This window comes from Littorina saxatilis, linkage group LG9, assembly GCF_037325665.1.
Source record: "Littorina saxatilis isolate snail1 linkage group LG9, US_GU_Lsax_2.0, whole genome shotgun sequence".
NCBI classification, from domain to species: Eukaryota; Metazoa; Mollusca; class Gastropoda; order Littorinimorpha; family Littorinidae; genus Littorina; species Littorina saxatilis.
Genome location: NC_090253.1, coordinates 13,078,605 through 13,101,411, shown reverse-complemented (window position 1 = coordinate 13,101,411; position 22,807 = coordinate 13,078,605). Strand labels below are relative to the sequence as shown.

The 22,807-nt window shown below is 43.4% G+C and overlaps 2 protein-coding genes across 3 annotated transcripts in view; both read left to right on the top strand.

Moving 5' to 3' along the window:
* Positions 1-13,859, top strand: part of LOC138975313 (uncharacterized) — a 45,848-nt gene extending 31,989 nt beyond the window's left edge. The window contains exons 25-33 of the mRNA XM_070347968.1: positions 517-776; positions 2,031-2,160; positions 2,506-2,671; positions 3,376-3,494; positions 5,422-5,674; positions 6,554-6,718; positions 8,495-8,661; positions 9,733-9,895; positions 11,522-13,859. Of these exons, the coding sequence (XP_070204069.1) occupies positions 517-776; positions 2,031-2,160; positions 2,506-2,671; positions 3,376-3,494; positions 5,422-5,674; positions 6,554-6,718; positions 8,495-8,661; positions 9,733-9,895; positions 11,522-11,724 (1,626 nt within the window). The 3' untranslated portion in view covers positions 11,725-13,859. The remainder of the gene's footprint in view (positions 1-516; positions 777-2,030; positions 2,161-2,505; positions 2,672-3,375; positions 3,495-5,421; positions 5,675-6,553; positions 6,719-8,494; positions 8,662-9,732; positions 9,896-11,521) is intronic.
* A 3,281-nt stretch (positions 13,860-17,140) lies between these two features.
* LOC138975312 (E3 ubiquitin-protein ligase TRIM71-like) lies at positions 17,141-22,203 on the top strand. Of its 2 annotated transcripts, none has more exons than XM_070347967.1 (3): positions 17,141-17,418; positions 17,825-18,727; positions 20,455-22,203. In XM_070347967.1, the coding sequence occupies exons 2-3, from the start codon at positions 17,836-17,838 to the stop codon at positions 21,366-21,368; spliced, it is 1,806 nt and encodes a 601-aa protein (XP_070204068.1). In that variant the 5' UTR covers positions 17,141-17,418; positions 17,825-17,835; the 3' UTR covers positions 21,369-22,203. The 2 variants fall into 2 exon arrangements, with proteins under 2 accessions (XP_070204068.1, XP_070204067.1); XM_070347966.1 differs by having other exon boundaries at positions 17,822-18,727.
* Positions 22,204-22,807: the final 604 nt, after the last annotated feature.

Sequence of the window (22,807 nt, the reverse complement as noted above, 5' to 3'; positions counted from 1 at the left end):
CCGGAAAAAAATTTTGCCCAAAGAAGCAAAATGGTGCCATTTGAACTTAGAAATGGTCATAGAATCAGCATAGAAAAATCTTTTTTTTTTTTTTTTTTCGGGGGGGGGGGGGGGGGCACGTGCCCCCTGTGCCCTCCCCCCCTCGTCCGCCCCTGCTGTCTATTGCTGGCTGGCTGCCTGGCTGGCTGGCTGGCTGGCCGGCGAGCGGCTGGCTGATTGTTTCTTTTTTGTCTGTCTTAGTCTCTGCATTGATTTGACTCTGCCTGTTTCTCTAAGTCTGCGTGCGCGCGCGCGCGTGCGCGTGTGTGTGTGTGTGTGTGTGAGGAGGGGGGAGGGGGGGTTGCACGCGCGTATTCGTGCGTGTCTATGTGCGGTTCTGTGTGTGTGTGTGTGTGTGTGCGCACGCGCGCGTATGTGTGTGTGTGTGTGTGTGTGTGTGTGTGTGCGCACGCGCGCGTATGTGTGTGTGATTTAAATCCTTTTTACTAAGGCTACATTTCGATTGCATATTCACAGGTGATTGGTGTCGCCACACAAGACATGCGCACTGTGGTGACAGTAGCAGACGACCGTCTGATCCGGATCTGGGACCTCAGTCGTGGGCTGCCGGAGGGTAAAACTTCTTCACTGGAATTCAAAGACGTGCCTGTCTGGGAACGCGGAATGCCATCACCGACAGACAGCAACACGTCGGACCAGAAATCAAAAGAGGATGTTGGGAAGGAAATCGAAGAAGAGGACGAGCAGGCAGACGACAAGAACAAGATGACGATAAGGTTGGTAAGATTAGTATTAACATGAATCTTATTTGAACCACATCGCCAACATTGTAGCTTGTTTTGGTACAGAATCTCTTTTCATAAACCCAATGATAATTACATTGTGACGGATCTGACGACCCACATTCTGCAGTGATTGTCATATAGAGTGGCAACAGGCATCTTTCGAGTTCATGCAGTAAACCGCTTGAATGGTAACGGGCATCTGTTGACACTCTGCAGTGATTGTCCTAAGTGGCAATAGGCATCTTTCGAGTTCCTGCAGTAAATCGCTTGAATGGTACTGATCATCTGTTGCCACTCTGCATTTATTGTCGTCAGTCGCAATAGGCATCTTTCGAGTTCCTGCAGTATATTGCTTGAATGGTAACGGGCATCTGTTGACACTCTGCAGTGATTGTCCTAAGTGGCAATAGGCATCTTTCGAGTTCATGCAGTAAATTGCTTGAATAGTACTGAGCATCTGTTGACACTCTGCAGTGATTGTCCTAAGTGGCAATAGGCATATTTCGAGTTCCTGCAGTAAATTGCTTGAATGGTACGAGTACCGAGCATCTGTTGACACTCTGCAGCGGTTTATCCTGGGTGGCAATGTAACCCTGTCGACATTCATAAGTAATGCAGCTGATACCTGAATTCTTTACTAATTGTTCTGAGTGATAATTCGGCATTGATTGTCCTCAACGGATTTAGGGCCTTCATCGACATGCTGCAGAACTTTTTTAAGGAGTACTTTACAATTGGCATCTTTCAGCATTCTGCCATATTTTTTCTGAGTGGTAATCGACATCTGTTGATATTCTGCAGTAATTAAAACCTCCTGCTAGTTGTAATGTTCATACTTTAAGCAAACTTATAAGGTTTAATGGAGGGGAAATTAGCGAGTTGTTAACTTTATACTTACAAAAGTATTCTCCTTGAACCATAACCTGTGTGTTTGTGTGTGTGTGTGTGTGTGTGTGTGTGTGTGTGTGTGTGTGTGTGTGTGTGTGTGTGTATGTGTGTGTAGTCCCTCTCTGGGCGAGGACTGGTTAAAAAAAAGCTCGTTTGTATTGCTTATGCCACGACCCTCGTAAAATAAAATTTGATTTGATTTGATTTGATAACCGCCGCCAATCAACCGGTGTCCAACTCCAAGTGTGTCTTTTGGCTGCAAAATCATGTTACTTTTTTCTTTCTCCAGATCTGCACCAAAGTGAACCATCAGTAATATCAAAAAGTAAAAACAATATACTTCTGACTGTGTTACAGAGACATGGTGATGCTGAGCAGTCCACGTTACGTGCTACTCGTCTGCTACGTCCAGTCCAACAAGCAGTATTTCCTGCAAGTCTACGACACTGCCACAGAGACCTGCGTCAGGAAGGCCAGTCTTGGAGAGGTGAGGATTATATGCCAATTAAGCTACGGAGGCTGACGGGCACAGACGGGCACAGGCAGGCAGATACTTCGAGAGACAGACAAACAAAAACACAGGACCACTTGGAAAGCAAGGCATACACATACACACACACAGAGCTGAACAGTTTTCACGATAAAGGCGGTGCATTACAAAGGGCTTTTCATGTGTAGATGTTTTGACATTTTTTTAATTTTTTAATTTTTTTGAGTAAACGTAACACACCTTGGCTGTGTAGATGTATTGTCATTTGATTTTTTTTCTTTTTCCGAGTAATTGTAGGTTTTGCATCAACACCTACTCTGTATTTCTCTTGTCTTGTTGCAGACGTTACCTAAATGCATTCAGCACTTGGAGGGCACGCGCATTGTAGCCACAGTGGAAGGACGCCTGAAGGTCATTGACGTGGACAAAATGGCTGTCATTACTTCTTGTCAAGGCCGAATGGGAAGGTCACCAGTCAATTGTACCTGGCTGGTGGATGGCAGAAAAGGTTCGTTGGCGCTTTTCATTGATTTTATGAATCTATTTTATTTTGAGTTTTTACATTTAGTCAAGTTTTGACTCTCTCTCTCTCTCTTTCTCTCTTTCTCTCTTTCTCTCTTTCTCTCTCTCTCTCTCTCTCTCTCTCTCTTTGAGAGTCCCCCCTCCCTTATACCCTTACTCCCGACCAACCATTGCCCAGTGCCCCAAAGACCCAACAGCCTTACCAACTATAACGCTGACACCTAATGTCCCAGCCGGGCCTCTAAACCAACTCCATGACTACTTGACACCAACCTCCAGCTCTGGTGCCTTGGTGGCGAGGAGCTCGAGCACGACAGCCAAACCTCCTTCGCGGCGGCCCCTTTTATTTATTTTTTCATTATTTTTATTAATATAAGTCCGGAGAGTGTATGGTAACAGCGTGAGGGTCACCTTAGTCACAGGCTTATAACTCAAACAGTTTTCGCTCTTTTCTAAAACGGTTTTCACCACTGGATAGAGCATAAAAAACTATTTAGGAAAATGTAAAAATATGAACATCATGCAAAGGTGACATGCGACTCATTTCGTGGTGGAAGGTCACAAATCATCTAAAGTCGGGGCAGCACACAGGAACATGCCCCTAATGGTTTAACCGTGAGGCCGTTCAACACCATTTATCATGTCTCTCTCTGACTCCATTTAGTCTCATTTCCTTGTTGTGTGTTGCAGGAGTGATCACACTGACGTGCGGGAGCAAACACCTCAAGGTGTATTCCATGGAGACAGGGCGAGTCGTGGCAATGCTGAAACAAACTGAACCCAACCCAAAGCAGATCGAAACTGTTGTGGTCAGTTGTTTACACAGTTAAAAGATATAGACATATAAAGACATAAACGGGCAGACACGCACACAAGACAGAAAAGTCAGACTGACAGGCAGACATAAAGACAGAGGGAGGGACAAACAAATGAACGGACGGACGGACGGACGAATTGACAGGCAGACAGACACAAGGAAACTTAGAAACAAGCAGAGACAAGTAGACGGACACACTTACGCGCATGTTTTTTTGTTTTTGATGCAGGAAATGCAGTTTAAGTAAAGAAACAAAACAGAGTCATATAAATAATAACTTAGTGGTTGAAACAGCACTGTTAGGGTTGATGAAAAAATGTCAAATAATCTAGTGGATTAAGTTAATTGATAAATTTATTGCTGCAGAATGTATACTGTTAGATTTTAATAAGTGCATACAGTCAAAGATAAGTCAAAGCAACATTTCTTTGTTTTTTTTCTGTCGTGTCCCTCGTTTTGTCACTTCAAAGGCTGTAAGGCCGAGGTTCTTGTGAACGTATTGTTTTGTCCTGAATTTAACGTTCCGAAAAGTTTAACCTTTCTTGTTTTTATATTTAGTCAAGTTTTGACTAAATATTTTAACATCGAGGGGGAATCGAAACGAGGGTCGTGGTGTATGTGCGTGTGTGCGTGTGTGTGTGTCTGTCTGTCTGTCTGTCTGTCTGTCTGTCTGTGTGTGTGTGTGTGTAGAGCGATTCAGACTAAACTACTGGACCGATCTTTATGAAATTTGACATGAGAGTTCCTGGGTATGATATCCCCGGACGTTTTTTTCTTTTATTCGATAAATACCTTTGATGACGTCATATCCGGCTTTTTGTAAAAGTTGAGGCGGCACTGTCACACCCTCATTTTTCAATTAAATTGATTGAAATTTTGGCAAAGCAATCTTCGACAAAGGCCGGGGTTTGGTATTGCATTTCAGCTTGGTGGCTTAAAAACTAATGAGTGAGTTTGGTCATTAAAAATCGGAAACTTGTAATTAAAATTGTTTTTTCTGATTCCAAAAACATATACATATGTTATATTTGGATTAAAAACAAGCTCTGAAAATTAAAAATATAAAAATTATGATCAAAATTAAATTTCCGAAATCGTTTTAAAAACTATTTCATCTTATTCCTTGTCGGTTCCTGATTCCAAAAACATATAGATATGATATGTTTGGATTAAAAACACGCTCAGAAAGTTAAAACGAAGAGAGGTACAGTAAAGCGTGCTATGAAGCACAGCGCAATCCCTACCGCGCCAAACAGGCTCGTCACTTTCACTGCCTTTTGCACTAGCGGCGGACTACGTTCAGTTTCATTCTGTGAGTTCCACAGCTTGACTAAATGTAGTAATTTTGCCTTACGCGACTTGTTTTTTTTCCCTGTTAAATAATACCATTTTCAGCGGGACAATACATAACAAGTTAATTAATCCAACGCTCGATGGACAAAAGGCGAGAATTTTTGGTTCTTGATTTGGAACGTTAGCAGTCTATCCATTTTGGATTGGGTATATAGTTGTAATTAAAACACAGCTAGCAGCCATTTTGGATTGGGTATATAGTTGTAATTAAAACACAGCTAGCAGCCATTTTGGATTGGGTATATAGTTGTAATTAAAACACAGCTAGCAGCCATTTTGGATTGGGTATATAATTGTAATTAAAACACAGCTAGCAGCCATTTTGGATTGGGTATATAGTTGTAATTAAAACACAGCTAGCAGCCATTTTGGATTGGGTATATAGTTGTAATTAAAACACAGCTAGCAGCCATTTTGGATTGGGTATATAGTTGTAATTAAAACACAGCTAGCAGCCATTTGTGTGTCTGCCCATGAAACAAAAGTTTTGGGAAAAAAACCAAGTGGTTTTCTATTTTAATTGTCCAGAAAAAACAACCACAAACTTGCCAGCTTCTCTCTGACAGGTGAATGAACACAGCCCGCTGGTTGTAGCAGAAACCGAGGATTACGACAAGCTCCTGGTCTTCAATCTCAAAGAGCAGCGCCACCTGTTCACCATCCTCCCCGAGGACATGAAGCAGGACTCTCTCATTCTCAGTGACGCCGCCATCACGCCCGACGGTCGTCTGCTTCTGCTGACCGGGAGCATAGATCTGGAGGGTAGTTCTGGCGAGAAGGAAACCGAAAGTGTCATTTTCGTGTACGACTTGGAGAAACGTACGACTTGCTTTCACTTTGTTCATTTTCATGTACGACTTGTAGGAAATTAGGTCTTTTCTCTTTTTTTTGATTCTGCCATGTTCGTGTAAGACCTGGGGAAGAGTAGGTATTTTCTCTTTCTCTTTTAATTAGGAGGGGTAGGAAGCTGGAAGTTGAGAAATGTCTATAATTTGAGAATTTATAATGGGCCCTTTCTTATTGACAGAGAATGCGTATTTAGTGTGGTGCGTGTACAAATACCCTCAATGAAATTTCATAAATCTCGTTTTGGCATAGTTTTGAAGCAACTTGCAGTATTTACGAAGTGTTCACTGCATAGGCCATTTACCATTCAAGGACACGGGAGCTTTTTTTTCGATTGGGGTTGGTGACCTGGTGTTGAGGCAGCAAAGTTGGCAAAAATTCAACAAGTGTTCTTTAAAGATATGACGCAATTTCTGATTGGGTGAACTTGATTGATTACCATGACAGTTTGACATTGTTTCCACATGGAAAGCAGTAATTTGTGCGTTGTACAAGAAATCACCGTTTACCAGGTCACCTTGTGACTCAGTTGATAGAGCACAGGGTTTGTGATCCTCTGGTCAAAGGTTCGAATCCTGGCCGCTAATGACGCGGGTAAACTGTATGTGCAGACGGTATCCATGTCCCACTCCCGCGTCCCCGCTGTAGCACGTGAAAGATTAAGGCCATTTTGCTAGTGTACATGTACAACCAAACAACACCCACCTCAGTAGTTCGATTCTTGTCGCAGCTAGCTCACAACAGGGAGGGATGCGACCCACATTTTCCAGCAGAGGGATAATAAAGAAATGACAAGGAAAAAAAAAAGCCTAGCACGATGAAAACTTCACTGTGTAGCATGCTATCTTTCAGGCCAACTACTCCACTACCTGATGGACGAGGTGATGTTCTGGCAGTACAAGGCGGACAAAGACTGCAAGCTGGACACCTACTGCAACACCTTCAAGCTACTCGACGATGTCCGGCTTATTTCGGCCCACGACGACTTTCTCGTGCGAGTCTTCAACTTTCATACAGGTAGGTGCATGTTTAAATGCGCAGTCATTCCCGTGGAAACTGTTGGACTAACATCTGAAATCTTGCCGTTTTTTGTTGTCGTGTCATATTGGCGGCGGGGACTGGTGAGTGGCAGGGGTGTGGGAAGGGGGGGGGGGGGGATGGGATAGGAGTCCGGGTGAGCTTTTTTGTTGGCCTAACTCGTTTTGGCTCATAGTTTGAGTCTTTGTTCATTAAGTATTGGAAAAAGCTCTGGCGATCATTCCGGTGAGTGTATGTTTACGATGTACATCTGACGTATTATATTAAAAGGAGGGGGTGGTAATGTGGAAAATGTAAAGACTAGGCTGGACACACACTGCAACGCCTTTAAGTTGGGTCACTACCATAAGCTTGAGCTTGTTGTTGATCCTTAACATGTATTAGTATGCATTATATATAAATTGTTGAATAAACACTGTTTAAACCAACGCCTTTAAGTTTCTGGGCGATGTCCGGTGTCACGAACTGAACACTCTGCCTGAACAGTCCTTCTTATTGCGGTCAATGCGCATGGGTTAACATGGGGAGACTAATCAGGTCGTGAACAACCTAACCCTAACCCTAACCCTAATCCTAACCCTAATCCTAACCCTAACCCATGGTTCGTTCGGTCAAAGGGTCGCATTTTTTAAGTCCAATATTGGCACATGCGCATTGAACGCAATGAGAAGGATTGTTCAGGAGGTTTCAGTTCGTGACACCGGCAATTATTTCGCTCTACGAAGACGTTCTCGTGTTATTCAACTTTCATATGATCAAGACGTAGGCTTACATCTATCGGTTTTGATTTCGTGAGGGGCGGATGCGTCGAAAAGAAGGTTAAGTGAGACGTCAGAGACATTTCTCGATTAGCTTGTTTTTTCGTGTATGTATAAGTCCTTGGGGAACTCTTGTTTTCGTTCATGGGCTGAAACTCCCACGTTCACTCGTGATTTTGCTCAAGTGTGTTTTTACGTGCATGATCGTTTTAACCCCACCATTCAGGCAGCCATACTCAGCTTTCGGGGGAAGCATGCTGGGTATTTTCGTGTTTCCATAACTTAGCGAACTCTGACATTGATTACAGAATCTTGTCCGTGCGCACGTGGTCTTGTGCTTGCGTGTACACACGAAGGGGCATAAGGCACTTGCAGGTCTCCACATAAGTTGACTTGGGAGATCGGAAAAATCTCCACCCTTAACCCACCTGGCAGCCGCGGCCGGAATTTGAACACACGACCTTTCGATTAGGAAGCCGATGTCTTATACACAAGGCCACGTTGGGGAACAAGTGGAGGGATGTTTTTAGCTGGCCGTCGTGTCTGAATGTCGAACACTTTTACAGGCTTTTATACTGCTGTTACAATCTTGTTGGACTACCTTTTGTTCACGTTATCAAAAGGCCCACTCCGACTCGTGAAAACGGTTCGCCTCACCGACTCTTATTTGGTTAGGCTTTTACGGGGGATAAGACCATCTCTCCACTTGGTCACATACGAGAAATGAACAGCCTGAGTGTTCTCTGTGTACAGTCGTATTTTATTTTTTAAGAATCAATTTCGTAAAAATTTGTGTTTTTTTCTCGGAAATTCATTCATGAAAAAAAACTCACCTCAGCAGCAAGCAGTCGGAGTGTAGATTTTTGGTATGTGACCAAGTGGAGGGATGGTCTTTTCTCCATGTGAAATCCCGGCCTGATCTGAGACGGCGAGGCAAAATGGCTTTTAAGAGGTGTAGAGGGCCTTTAAGTGTTTGATCGCAATCTGTTGTTTTCAGGTGAAATTTTGTGTAAGCTGGAGGGCCACCTGAGTGCACCTGACATCTACTCACAGCCTTCTTGTCCTGTGCTCGTGACACACGGCACATACAGCGAGGAAAACGCATTCAGGATGTGGAGCAAGGCCGACTTCACCCCTCTCGCCTCCTTCTCCATGGACGATGAGGCAGGTGTCGGTGATGGTGTTTTTAGGGGGGGGGGGGAGAGAGAGAGAGAGAGAGAGAGAGAGAGAGAGAGAGAGAGCGAAAGAGAGAGAGAGCGAGAGGGGAGAGAGAGAGACTGAGACTGAGACTGAGACTGAGACTGAGAGAGAGACTTTCGACTTTTGAATTTTGGATGGTTTATTGTATTTGTGGCCATTGGCCCATAATTATACAAACCGGGTTTGTTGGGGTGTGGGTTTGGGGAAGTAATGGGAACTTCATTCGCTGACACATTTACTCATCTTGAACAAGTACACATGTACGCTCACGGTGTATCTAACAATCAATTACAATTACAACTACACTGAGAGAAAGAGAGAAAGAGAGAGAGAGAGAGAGAGAGAGAGAGAGAGAGAGAGAGAGAGAGAGAGAGAGAGAGAGAGAGATCTTCAGAGACAGACAGAAAGAGTGGAGAGAGAGAGACACACACAGACAGAGAGAGACGGAGAGGAAGATAGATAGAAAGAGAGCTGAGGGAGAGGGGAGAAGGAGGGGGTGGCAGAGAGAGAGAGGTGCTTCTGTCTGCTTTGAATGTCAACATATTGCTTTACGGTCTATAGTCCAAAGCTTCACAACTTTGTTGCAAAAAAAAGAAAAAGAAAGAGGTCTGATTGAAATCATTTAATCATGAGAATGTGTATACTTCACATACCAAAAAGGCCCCAGAAGAGACAACTTGACTGATCTGGTAGTTGTGGCATGCTGAAGGAATTCTTGGGCCAAACAAAAATATATGTTGGTTTAGGGTAACCCGACCGACCCTATTTTGCGAACCATACCGAGAATAAGGGAAGTAACCCTCCTTTAAAATCAACTAAATTAGAATAAGATATAACATTTAAAAAAACCGACCTACCAACCCTTTCTTTTTTGGTCGCGTTACCCTAAACCAACATATATTTTTGTTTGGCCTCAGTTCAAACTCCTCTGTGCTTTTCTCGTTGGGTTGTGCGTATTCATTCTTCCACAAATACGTGTATCCAGGCTAACACCTCTTTGGCATGACAAGGTTTCTCATCTCCCTCAAATTCCAGTTGAAGGACTTCATGCTGCTGGGAGAACACAGCCACAAGTTGTTGACCACCTCTACCAAATTTGAAGAACCCGTTGTGTTCCACGTGCATGGTGCCAACAGGACAGCGTTGCTAGGCAACGAGAAGCCCCTGACGTCACACCAGGAAATTTTCCAAGGGAAAAGTAAGTGGGGCGGTTTAAAACTGTGTGGTAATGTGAAAGGTCATGGCTTTCGCGTGTGTGTATGTGTGTGTTTGTGTGTGTGTGTGTGTGTGTGTGTGTGTGTGTGTGTGTGTGTGTGTGTGAAGGGGAGGGAGGGTTGTATGTGTATGCGAGCGTGGGTTCATGAGTGTGCGCTTCAATATATGTGTGTGTGTGTGGGATGGGGGGTGTGTGTGCGCGCGCGTGTATGTGTGTGTGTGTGTGTGTGTGTGTGTGTGTGTGTGTGTGTTTGTGTATGTGCGTTCGCGCGCGTGTGAATGCGTGTGTGTGTGTTTGTACATTTGCGTGCTTGTCTGGCTTGAGTTTGTGAAGAACTTCCCCTACGGCGAAAATTGACAGCAGAAGGTAATTATCTCAATACTGCGTTATAGGAAGCGTGGGGAGTAAAACTAAAACTATACTCTACATGACCTACTTTCCACAAAAGGCACCAAAAAGAGCTTACGTGTTGTCAAGGCACAATTTGGTGGTAGCGTTATTCTAGTACTAGCAGTTAAGCCCGGCTTCGCCCGGGAGTAAGCGGAGCCCTGTAGCAATTTAAGACGCTCGCTATCCCATTATCATTAGCTTTACCTCCTTTGGATACAAAAAAAGAGTTATCTCCCTTACCTTCTAGAAATTTCCGGAACTGTCCAGTTAATTTTTCATTCTTCATTTCTTCTCCTCATAGGAGCAATAGCAAGTCTCTAATATCACTGGCATGATGTGCTTGCTACAGGTGAACAGTAGGCACTGAACTGGTCTTGCACCATATAGGCTGTATTCAATAAATGGGAGGTCCATAATCTGAGAAAGGAAACAATGAATCAAGAAACTAAAACCCAGGTGCACATCTGCGGCACCTAGGGAGTGTACGTGCACACTATCTTGTTCCTGCCTCTTGCCATCTCAGAGGTATGGCGACCACAGACAGACACACACACACACACACACACAGACAGACAGACACTCTCTTTTATTTATATGTATAGATAGATTACGGTACCTATGAGCGATCGTGGAATCAGTCTTATTTCTGAGCAGTCTCTAAATCATTTGTGAAACGGTCTATCGGAAGAGCCGACTGACCTATTTGCAGAGGTAACATCAGTGTTTTATTTGCAGAGACGGACGGTAGTGTTGTGCGATATGTGTATGTGTGCGAGTGCAGTTGTCGAGGTTGACCATGCCGCAGGGTGATGTGACGTCAGAGAGCGATGAGAGACTGAGGGGTGCGGGTGTGTTTGTTATTAAGTGGGATGATAGATAGGTATAAGTTTCTGTGTTAGACGTTAGGCCTAACAAAAAAATAGGTGTGGTTACGGTAACCCGACCTACCCTATTTTTAGGGGCCGACCCTATAACTTTTTATTACATTTGTCAACAAAAAAACAAACAAAAACAGTGCAGAAAACGCAATGAAAGCGAAAGCGCTCGAGTCGCACACTTATTTCCCTGTCAAGTAGGTTTAATTTGTACACATTAGAAAAAAAGTTTTAAAAAAAGTGATTGCCTACCTTCCTACCCTGATTTTTTTGGCTATGTTACCTCAACCACACTTATTTTTTGTTGTTGGCCTTAACAATGTAAGGGTTTTCCTTGTTTCAGAACTGTCGCAGACCGTTGCCCACCTGACCAAAGACGAAGGCGTGGCTGATGCTAGCGATCCAGACGACGACGTTGTCGACGAGACGGAGGACGAGGACGACGACGACGACATCGACCTCAACGTTAAAGGCAAAGATAAGGAAGATGACGACGAAGACGACGACGATGAGGACATGGACGATCTTCTTGACGAAGATTGGTGAAAACACTTTGGAAAAACAGTGGTTAGCGCATCGGGCTGCGGGCCGGGAGGTCGTGGGGTCGAATCCCATCAGAGTCATGTGGGTTTTTCGGGCTACGGCCGGCTCCTACCCAGAGTGGAAGTGCTATGGTTCTTATGGGAAGACTGGAACCACACAGCCGAGTTTCATTCACTTTGAGCTCGAGGGGACCCAGTTTGCGCTTATGAACAACTACCTGAGCATCATCATTATCATCATCCTCATCTCATTAATCATCAAAAATAATAAAAGAAAAAAAAAAGAAAAAAGAAAAACAACACTGTTCTGACCAGCTCATTAACCCTTCCTTTTGGTAGCTGACGGTGCCGTTTATGGAGTGTCAACTTAAAATGGATGGTGCACACTGCTGTGGAAGCTGAAGTGAACCACTTGAAATGAGCTGCGACTTGATTAAACATTCATAAACAAGATGGTTGAATGTCGGTGGTGGTATTTTAATCTGTGCTTCTGTTGTCGATACACATTGGGCGGGGATATAGCTCAGTTGGTAGCGCGCTGGATTTGTATTCAGTTGGCCGCTGTCAGCGTGAGTTCGATCCCAGGTTCGGCGGAAATTAATTTCACAGAGTCAACTTTGTGTGCAGACTCTCTTCGGTGTCCGAACCTCCCCCCGTGTACACTACATTGGGTGTGCACGTTAAAGATCCCACGATTGACAAAAGGGTCTTTCCTGGCAAAATTGCTTAGGCACAGTTAATAATTGTCTACCTATACCCGTGTGACTTGGAATAATAGGCCGTGAAAGGTAAATATGCGCCGAAATGGCTGCAATCTACTGGCCGTATAAAATTTCATCTCACACGGCATCACTGCAGAGCGCCTAGAACTGTACCCACGGAATATGCGCGATATAAGCCTCATTGATTGATTGATTGTTCTTTTGTGTGTGCTTTGTCTTTGAGTAACTTTTTATGTTTACAACGAGCCATATTAATTCGTTGCCTGTTCATTTCAGACGCGTGGAAATATTATTAAAAGGCAGCGAACAATATTCATTTCGTAATAATATATTGATATTTCAGTCGGTCCAATCGTTTATTAATAAATCCGGCCGAATGATGTGATGGATGTGTTCCCGCTTTGGTAGTGTGTATGTGTGCGTGCAGGCGTATGGCAACCTCCACACGTATAAAAGTAATGATTTACATTGTTTTTCTTTTTATTGTATATCTTTGTAACGAATTACTGCCTTTGCCATAAAAAAAGTACATTAAAGGTGGTCGTCTACATTTTTGCTTTTTTTCAATAATCTTATGGTTAGATTTCGTTAAAAAGTTATGCCATATGATGAATGAACCATGGGGAAAAAAGTTATAGAAAAAAACATAGATGTAAAAAAAGATTTTATGTTTGAGTAGCGTGAGAACATGTTTGCTGAGAACATGTGCTTTGCCTAAAAATACTGACCAATCAAATTCATGTCACTATGCTTATAGCCACGCCCAAACAAGTGCAGCAACAGTTTGACACTGGAGCGCTGTCCACGCTTTTTTTTAAACGCACGAAATGCACGGGATTTGATAGGAGTCTTTCGCTTGGCATTTTCCAAATAAGGATATCCTACTATGAGTACTACGCTGAGGGCCCCAAAGGGGGGGTATCATCACGATCACGGGAAGGGAAATTTTAGCTTTCACGATCACAGTTACCTTGATTTTTGTTTTCACGATCACAAACACCTTGACGAATAGAGGATCATAGAGTGATACAGCTGTGAAAAATGTACGTTGAAAATAAAATGCTTTGCAATAATGCCCATCACGATCACGAAAACAAATGACGATCACGATCACGAGACTTGATTTTTTTGTCATCACGGATCACGGGCAAAGTCCCATCACGATCACAGAAATGGAAATTTCGGCAATCACGGTCACAGAAAGGTCAAAAAACGCCAATCACGATCACGATTTTAAACCCTTTGGGGCCCTCTACGCTGGAATACTACAATGAATTTTCAAATGTCTTGTTATCAGAATGTGTATTGATTATTAGTTTTAGAACGTGTCCATAAGCAGTCTGCTTGTTAACGTTCTTAATGTTGTTACTGTATATAACATGTTTACAAGAAATTAATAAAAACACGCTTAAATCAATTTTCAAACGGCTACACTGGCTTCGTCTTTCCTGATCGAAAGGATTTGTAGATAATAGACTCTGCATTTTAATGGTCAAATGGCGATTTCGGTATAAAAATGTAGACAAGGACCTTTAACTTGGGGCGGGGATATAGCTCATTTGGTAGCGCGCTGGATTTGTATTCAGTTGGCCGCTGTCAGCGTGAGTTCGATCCCAGGTTCGGCGGAAATTTATTTCAGAGTCAACTTTGTGTGCAGACTCTCTTCGGTGTCCGAACTCCCCCCCGTGTACACTACATTGGGTGTGCAATTAAAGATCCCACGATTGACAAAAGGGTCTTTCCTGGCAAAATTGTTTAGGCACAGTTAATAATTGTCTACCTATACCCGTGTGACTTGGAATAATAGGCCGTGAAAGGTAAATATGCGCCGAAATGGCTGCAATTACTGGCCGTATAAAATTTCATCTCACACGGCATCACTGCAGAGCGCCTAGAACTGTACCCACGGAATATGCGCGATATAAGCCTCATTGATTGATTGATTGATTGATTGATTAACTTGAATGTACATGCTCATGTCTCAGAATTGATGTTCTCTTCCCACGCGCTTTCGTCCTAGTCTTTGCTTGTGGTTGCCTGGATGTTCTTCCCCCCCCCCCCCCCCAATGCGCTAACCCCCTCTTTTTTCTCTCCCCATCCCCATTCCCACAATTTGTTCTACTAGTTCATTGTTGTTATGTCCACCATTATGAACATTTTGTGTAATTTAGTATGGTTTTTGTCACGTAAAATAAGCAAAAACACTGAAGCATGCACACACACACAACACACACACACACACACACACACACACACACACACACACACACACACACACACACACACACACACACACACCAGGGCCGGACCAAATGAGTTGTAAGGGGGGGGGGGGGTTCCTCCTTTTTTGGGGGGGCAAATCAGCGAAGTGGCGAAGCCACAAGCGCGCGCCTGCAAAGCAGGCGCGCGAACTAGGGGGGTCCGGGGGCATGCCCCCCCGGAAAATGTTTGAAAAACGGTTAAAATCTGTGCAATCTGGTGCATTCTGGGCCTTGTTTTGAGGGTTAAGAGCAGCATTGTGGGGGGGGGGGGGGGTACCTTTTTCTCATCGGATTTCACATTGAATAAAATTTCTTAGAGACACACACAAAATTTATTTTAAAAAAAACAAACAAAAAAACAACACTCAAAGCAAGGTACATGCTTTTTTCAGGGGTGGGGTTCCGGAACCCCTGGAACCCCCCCCTGGGTCCGGCCCTGCACACACACACAACACACACACACATATTGACACACACACACACACACACACATATGGACACGCACACACACAACACACACACACACACACACACACATATGGACACACACACACACACATAATTATGGACACACACACACATACGCACAGACACACACACAACACACACACACACATATGGACACACACACACACACACACAACACACACGCATATGGACACACACACACACACATACACACACACACATTCACATATGGACACACACACACACACACACACACACACACACATATGGACACACACACACACACACACAACACACACACACATATGGACACACACACATACGCACACACACACACACACACTCACACACACACACACACACACATACACACACACTACTGTTTTCTTCTTCTTCAGCGTATACAACTAGGACACGCAAATGTGTGTGTGTCACGGTGTGTGTGTGTGTGTGTGTTATAACATTTTACAATTTACCAGAATCCTTATCATTATTGTGCTTTTCTCCGCAATGAGAAGTTATTTGTATAGATTCAGAGAAGTAACGTTGGCATGTGAATCTGGCGTTATTGTTATTAAGACCTTTTTCTTGATGTGAAACAATAAAGCTGCCTTGTAAGCTTACGTGACAAATGTATACATTTATAAATAGAGAGAGAGAGAGAGAGAGAGAGAGAGAGAGTGGGGGGGGGGGAGGGGGGAGTGCATGCTTGCTATCCTTTCAGCTATTCTTGATGTCAGTTATCATTTGTTTTTAACCAAAGTCACGGATACGAAGAAGTTTACAGAATAACATCGAGCCCAAGGACACAGGTTAATTGTAACTATACAAGGCAGTTCGGTTTAGATTCAATCAAAGCTTCACCCACATTGATCCGAACGTGAACCATTGAGGATTCACGCAACTCGTACACACAACATTCGCAGGCTTCAAAAACGCCATTGTTCTAATCTACGGGCGTATTAGATCTATTTACTTGGTGTATAGATTTGCAAGGCCTAAAGGCCGCTTCGCAGAAAGAAAAAAAAATCACTACCAGATTCGTAAGGCTCAGTAATTGTTTAACAAGATAGTCAGATTTTGCTGTTCTAGTCAGAATTGATTTGAAGATATGGCGAGTTAAAATGCAGATTCTTTCGCTAGAAACACGGCTGTTTCCATACCAATGGACCTAGCTACTATTAGCAAGGCGCCGTGTGCACACTTGACCGAATTATGTTATTCACACAATACAATCTGGCGATCTCTAAAAATCATATAAAAGCAAACAAGGTGACAATTTAATGGAACTATTTACCCACAGTTACTGAAATGAAGACGTATCTCAGTTCTAGCAGTGCAAATTATGCACCCTGGTCAGGGCCGGACTACCGGGGGGGTTATGGGGGTTGCGCAACCCCCCCCCTAGCCTAAACATGTACCTTACTTATTTAATTTTTTTTTATTATTGCTTATTTTATGCCGTTTTATGCAAGGAGCGACCATTTTCTTATCTCAGAATATGACCTACCCGTCAGCTTCAGGGGGCTTCGCCCCCTGACCCCCACAACGAGGGGGGGTGGGTTCTAGGGTTTCCGGACCCCCCCCAGCCAAAAAATAAAAATATTGAATGAGGTATGCATTTCTTTATTTTACATTGAGTTTCAATTTTTGGGGTATTAATCAGTGACAAAATCTGCTGCCTGAAACTGGTAATGATCATCCTCAGAATGCACCAGATTGCACCATTTTGCATCCTTTTTTTCAAAATTTTCCGGGGGGGCATGCCCCCGGACCCCCCTAGCAAGCTAGGCGCTTCGCGCCGTCGGCTCGGCGCTTCGCGCCTTCACACCCATATCTTCACAATATACTTTTGAAAAAAACCAGTCATAAAATGAACTGATCCGCCCCTGCCGCCAGGGGGGACATCCCCCTGGGCCACCACTGGCAACCCCCCCCCTCCTCTTCGCCTAGTCCGGCCCTGCTGGTAGCAAACGTTAACCGTTCAGTGAATATAGCACACACTCGTGGCGAATGCACACAGGACCGTGCGTATAGCCCGTCGCAACCAAGTAAGTAGCAAGGGAAGTAACTTAAATTCACTAGAATCCCCTGTAACAAATAACGCTGCCGGTGGCGGGCAGAAAGGAAACGCTGAAACTGAAACAGGAGTTGTTGAAACAGCAGGTTGGCCCAGGAGCACACCTGTTAGAAAGTCATCGGCTGCTGTGTTTGGTCGAAGATTAACTCTAGCAACAGGAACACCTGGTGAGGAATAGTTTTTGTGACACTTCATCCTGGGTGGTGGCCATCTTTAATTGACAGTTATTTGCTGACTACCAACGCATGCAAGTAATGTTCGAAAGTGGCGAGAACAACGCTCGCAACAATGTGAACCACTCTATTCACACACTTTGGCTTGTTATGCAAACTTTTCGTGACACTTGTAATGATTTCTTCTGGTTGTTTTTTTTTTCTTAAATAAAACAATTCTTTGCTTTTTGATTGTCAGCGTTTCGTTATTGCTCAGAATTTACACACAACAAACCAAACTGACATAGATCTAGATCTTATTGAAATTGAAGGTCTGTTAAATCACAAAGTAGAATTCACCGTTTCAAAAAGATTGACAATTAACTAGTTAATGTTTTTCACTATTCTTTTGTCATAGCAGGTGAATCAAACATGGCAATGGCTTCACCGATCTCATTCTCAACGCCAGGCAAGACTACAAGTTTCACTGACTGCCGTAACTGTGGGTGTCTGTGTCTTGGGGCAACCATCCTGCCCTGTGGTCATGTGACCTGCAGAAAATGCTTACGCCACTTGCAGAAAAACAAACTTTGCCCTGACTGTGAGACAAGTTTTCCAGTGAAGACAGAGGAAGCAGTCAGCGGTTGGACAGAAGGATTAAGTGCAGAATTCGTGCTACACGATCTGGTCTACCAACGTCTGCAGGATCTAAGTCAGCAGTCGTGTCACGTATGTCAGACCAAAGACGCTACCATGATATGTCAGGACTGTTTACAGATGTACTGTGACGCCTGTTCTGTTGCTCACGGGAAGATGAGAGTGTCCGGTGATCACGTGCAACAACCACTTCCCCGACCACTGTGCAATGCTCCCCCCGGGGCCACCGCTACGACAGGCAACACACACAAGCCACAATCTCCGAAGCCGACAGTCACTGAAGTCGGTGAAGACAGCACCACACAGACCGAGTCTGACAGGCAGTGGGTTGAGCGCCAGGTGCAGCTGCTGAAAAAAACAACCCGTGATGTGAAGGAGATCGCTCAAGCTGCACAAAACGTCTTTACACTGGCACTGCAAGTAGCACAAATGGCCGAGAGAAGAGCGGAGATTCTTGACATTTACACTGACAGACTGTCTAATGTCAAGGTCACCACTGATGTCGATGGAGTAGCTAGTGTCAGTGGATTGAATATTGCTAACGTCAAAGCCACAGTGAAGGCTCTAGATCTCCAGAAACGCCTGCGTGACGTAAGAAGGGGCTGTCGGGAGTATGACGTCATGGTCAAGCTGCGAAGTGAGTCTTCACGTCTGATGAAAACAGCAGGTTTGTACGTCAAATTTGCGTTCGTGTAAGCGTACATGTATGCATAACGTTTTGTGTGCGTGTGTTTTTGACTTCGCATCTGTTAGGCTCGGGAGGTGGTGATTGTTTACTCACCTGAGTAATTGGTGAGTATTCGGATTCATATAATTTATATATATTATATATATATATATATATATATGTGTGTGTCCGTCTGTATGGAGGCTGTCAGGCTTAACGTTGGGATTATCTCGGAAGTTTTTAAAGCTAGACCTCTGAAACTTTGCAGTTTTAGGATTTGATGATCTCATGAAGTGACTTGATGACCCTCGTCACATTATGGGTTCACAGCGGGGTCATGTTCGATTCATAATAACTTCACGCTTTGAAACTTTGAACACTTGAAGGGTTTGATAATCTACCGACGTGACCCTAGTTTGGTTGACCCCCGTCACATTTTGGGGTTACAGCGGGGTCATGTTTGTAAAAACTCATTGAGGTTTTCTCAGCTATTTTGGGAGCAAAAGGCTCCAAATTTCATGAAATTGTAAGTGTTGGTAATCAGCAGACATGACCAAAATTTGGCTTGATCAGTTGATGTCATCAAATTTAGAGTCCCAGCATGAAAATGTTTGCTGGAAAAGATTGTCACCACTGAAAATGTCCACTGAGCTATCAAGGATATAAGTCTTGACCTCATTAAGCTATGATGACATTGTTTGATTTGGTCACAGTCCTGACTAATCTCTTGGTGATGACATCATGTTATGATGTCATAGAGTCAGAAATGAGGTCACGCAAGTGTCTGAGTATACATATATTTTGTCTGGGCTAGCCAAAACTCAATCTGGGAAAGAAGAAAATGAGCATATTTTTTAACACGAAAATATTTTCTGTTGTACAAGATTACGTTATGTCAACTGATCACTTCGGCTGATATTATAACAGTGACTGCATATGCAGTGCAATAGATGTAGCAAAGCACACACTCTCTCTCTCTCTCTCTCTCTCTCTCTCTCTCTCTCTCTCTCTCTCTCTCTCTCTCTCTCTCTCTCTCTCTCTCTCTCTCTCTCTCTCTCTCCTTATTACTATTTACATTAGGTACGTCTGTAACAGTGTAAGAAACAATAACCTTGTCAATTTTACTATCTATATTCTGTGCGTCCGTATTAAGTGTTTGTAAAAGGGACAGGTTGTAAGATTAGGCTTTGCCCAAAACCTCTATCCTTTGGTAATAAAGTTCAGTTTCAGTCTCTGTCTCTGTCTCTCTCTCTCTCTCTCTTTCTCTCTCTCTCTCTCTCTCTCTCTCTCTCTCTCTCTCTCTTTCTCTTTTTATTTGTATAAAAAAATATTATGAAATATTTTGAAAGATAAGGGTTGAAGTTATCACTTGTTCGCCATGTCTTGTTATCAGAATGTGTATTGATTATCAGTTTTAGAACGTGTCCATAAGCAGTCTGCTTGTTAACGTTCTTAATGTTGTTACAAGGAATTAATAAAAACACGCTTTAACCAAAATGAGTAATGATTATGATTCTTGTAAAAAAAACCATCATCGGTATTTTTTTCAAAAAGGATTTGGTGGAGGTTGGGGGTTGTGTAAGTTTGAATATGTAAAATATTCTAATAGTTGAATAACTAAATGGATTTATTGATACAGGTGACATAAGTATCAAGTGCAGTGCATGAATTACTACTCGCCTGAGCCCGGTTACACTGTTAATGTTATACTCCTTTTGCTGTCTCAGACAACTCGCCAGACCTTTTGACCGCCACCCCACGACGTGTGTTTGAGACCACAGCTGTCACTGACCAGGACACAGAGAAACCATACATTCATGACGTGCTGACCTTACACGACGGACGGCTGTTAATGGCGGATCTTCATGACAAGATGCTCACGGCATTAGCCAGGATGCTGTCTGGTGAACACATCCTGCCCGCCCTCAAGTTGGAGAGGCCACCAGTGTATCTGTCTATTCTATCTGACAGACTGGTTGCTGTGACTGCCTTTGGAAAAAACATATATCTTGTGGATGTCTCCGGTCAATTGGCCATCAAGTCCCTCTTTCAGACCAAGAGACAATATCGCGGAGTGACTGATGGTCCTGATGACGACACGTTGCTTGTCAGCTGTCATAAAGACAATGGCGGTCCTGCTGGTGTTGATGTCATTCGACGTGACGGTTCCTTGGTCAGGACCGTCATTGACGGCGACACCCTGACTGGTTTAGAAAGGGTATCTAAAATCTGTGTTGTTGATGGCCATGTTCTGATTCCGGATTGCGGCCAGGACTGTGTGTATAGGGTGGAGGTGACCTCTGGTCGTCTGGTGGAAATACTGACACACCCTGACCTGAAGGGACCCGTCCATACTCTGGCGGATGATGACGGTAACGTGTACATTGTGTGTGTTGACGGTGAGAGTGTTGTGGTGTGTTCCTGTGAAGGAGAATGGAGGCGACTGCTGCACGGACCGCAGCACGGTAGTGGAGAAAACTCGGTCCCCGGTTCAATGTGTCTGACAAAGTCTGGCATTGTGGTGACGTGGCTTAGAAGGAACGAGGGCACAGTTGTATTTGACAAAGTAATTGAGTACACGCTATTGGAGGAAGAAAATATTACTCCACTCAAGCGCGATGGTTCGATCTATGACGTTTAGCAAATTTATGCGTCACTTTTCTGCCTCCACCAAACAACACCTTTTGGTGTGATTCTGAAGCAGTGTTACAAGATGGTTTTCAAGCTACACCTCTGAAAATGAGCACACTTGGGGTTCGATGATGTTACAAAGTAACCCCAGTTTGGTTGACTCTCCTCACAGCGGGGTCATTTTCGTTTCATAAAAACTTAACGTTGAGGTTATCTCAGATGTTTTCGAAACTAGAACTTTAAAACCTTGCACACTTCTAGGGTTAGATAATCTCCCGAATTGACCTGAGATTGATTGACTTTCGTCAAGTTCTGGGATCACAGGGGTCATGTTTGATTCATAACAAGTCTGTGTTCAGGAAAGTAGAAACTTGGTACAGATGTTGACGATGATGTTGACCGTTGGACATTTTGACTATGTACACAAACACACTCAAGCATGCACGCACTCACGAATGCACACACACACAACACAATACAACACAACACAAACACACACACACACACACACACACACACACACACACACACACACACACACACACACACACTTACACTATACACACACACTTCCACACACACATACACACACACACACACACACACACACACACACACACACACACACACACCATTTATTGGTTAATTGGCAAAACTAAGTTATAACATTTTAAAATTTACCAGAATTCTTCTTCTTATTATTATTAAATTATTGAAATTTTTTCTCAATGAGAATTTATTTGTATAGATTCAGATAAGTAAAGTTGGCATACATCATCTAACGTCATTGTTCTCAATAGCTCTTTCTTAATGTGAAACAATAAAGCTGCCTTGTACTTGACAAATGTATACATTTATAAATAGAGAGAGAGAGTGTGTATGCGTGTGTGTGTGTGTGTGGGGGGGGGGGGGTGGGGTGGGGGTGGTCGTGCATGCTTTCTTTCCTTCCAGCTGTCTGTTTTCTCGACCGGTGTGTAATCATTAGTTATATTCATTTTAGAAAACAAACTAACATTTCGGATTAAAAAAAACCAACAGGGTGACAATATAAGGCATGATATTATGTAACATAAATAATTTTACTTTATTGATTTATTTAAAAATACTAAAGCCAACTGGTCAGTTGATGGGTGCATAGATTGGCACCTCCCACTCTGTGTGTGTCATGATGACCTGCTCACTTAAATATTGTGTGGTCAAAATATCGAAGAATGGAATTAAATTGCCTCACTCAATTTGAATCAATTCTATTTTCACATGATTTCCATGCTGACCGACGCTGACTCAGATAATAATGTAGAATGCTGTGAACACTAATGCATGCACAGAAAGATTCTTTGGTTTCATCTAAATGGAAGGTTGTCACTTGTGTCATGACAAAGCACCTCTTTGTCTCCCATCTTATTTTCATTTATCGATTTATAAATCTGCTCTTGTGAAACCTCTACT

Coding starts and splice junctions, on each gene's coding strand:
- LOC138975312 (XM_070347967.1), top strand. CDS start 17,836: ATGGCAATGGCTTCACCGATCTCATTCTCAACGCCAGGCAAGACTACA. Junction 18,728..20,454: donor ACGTCTGATGAAAACAGCAG/GTTTGTACGTCA, acceptor TTGCTGTCTCAG/ACAACTCGCCAGACCTTTTG.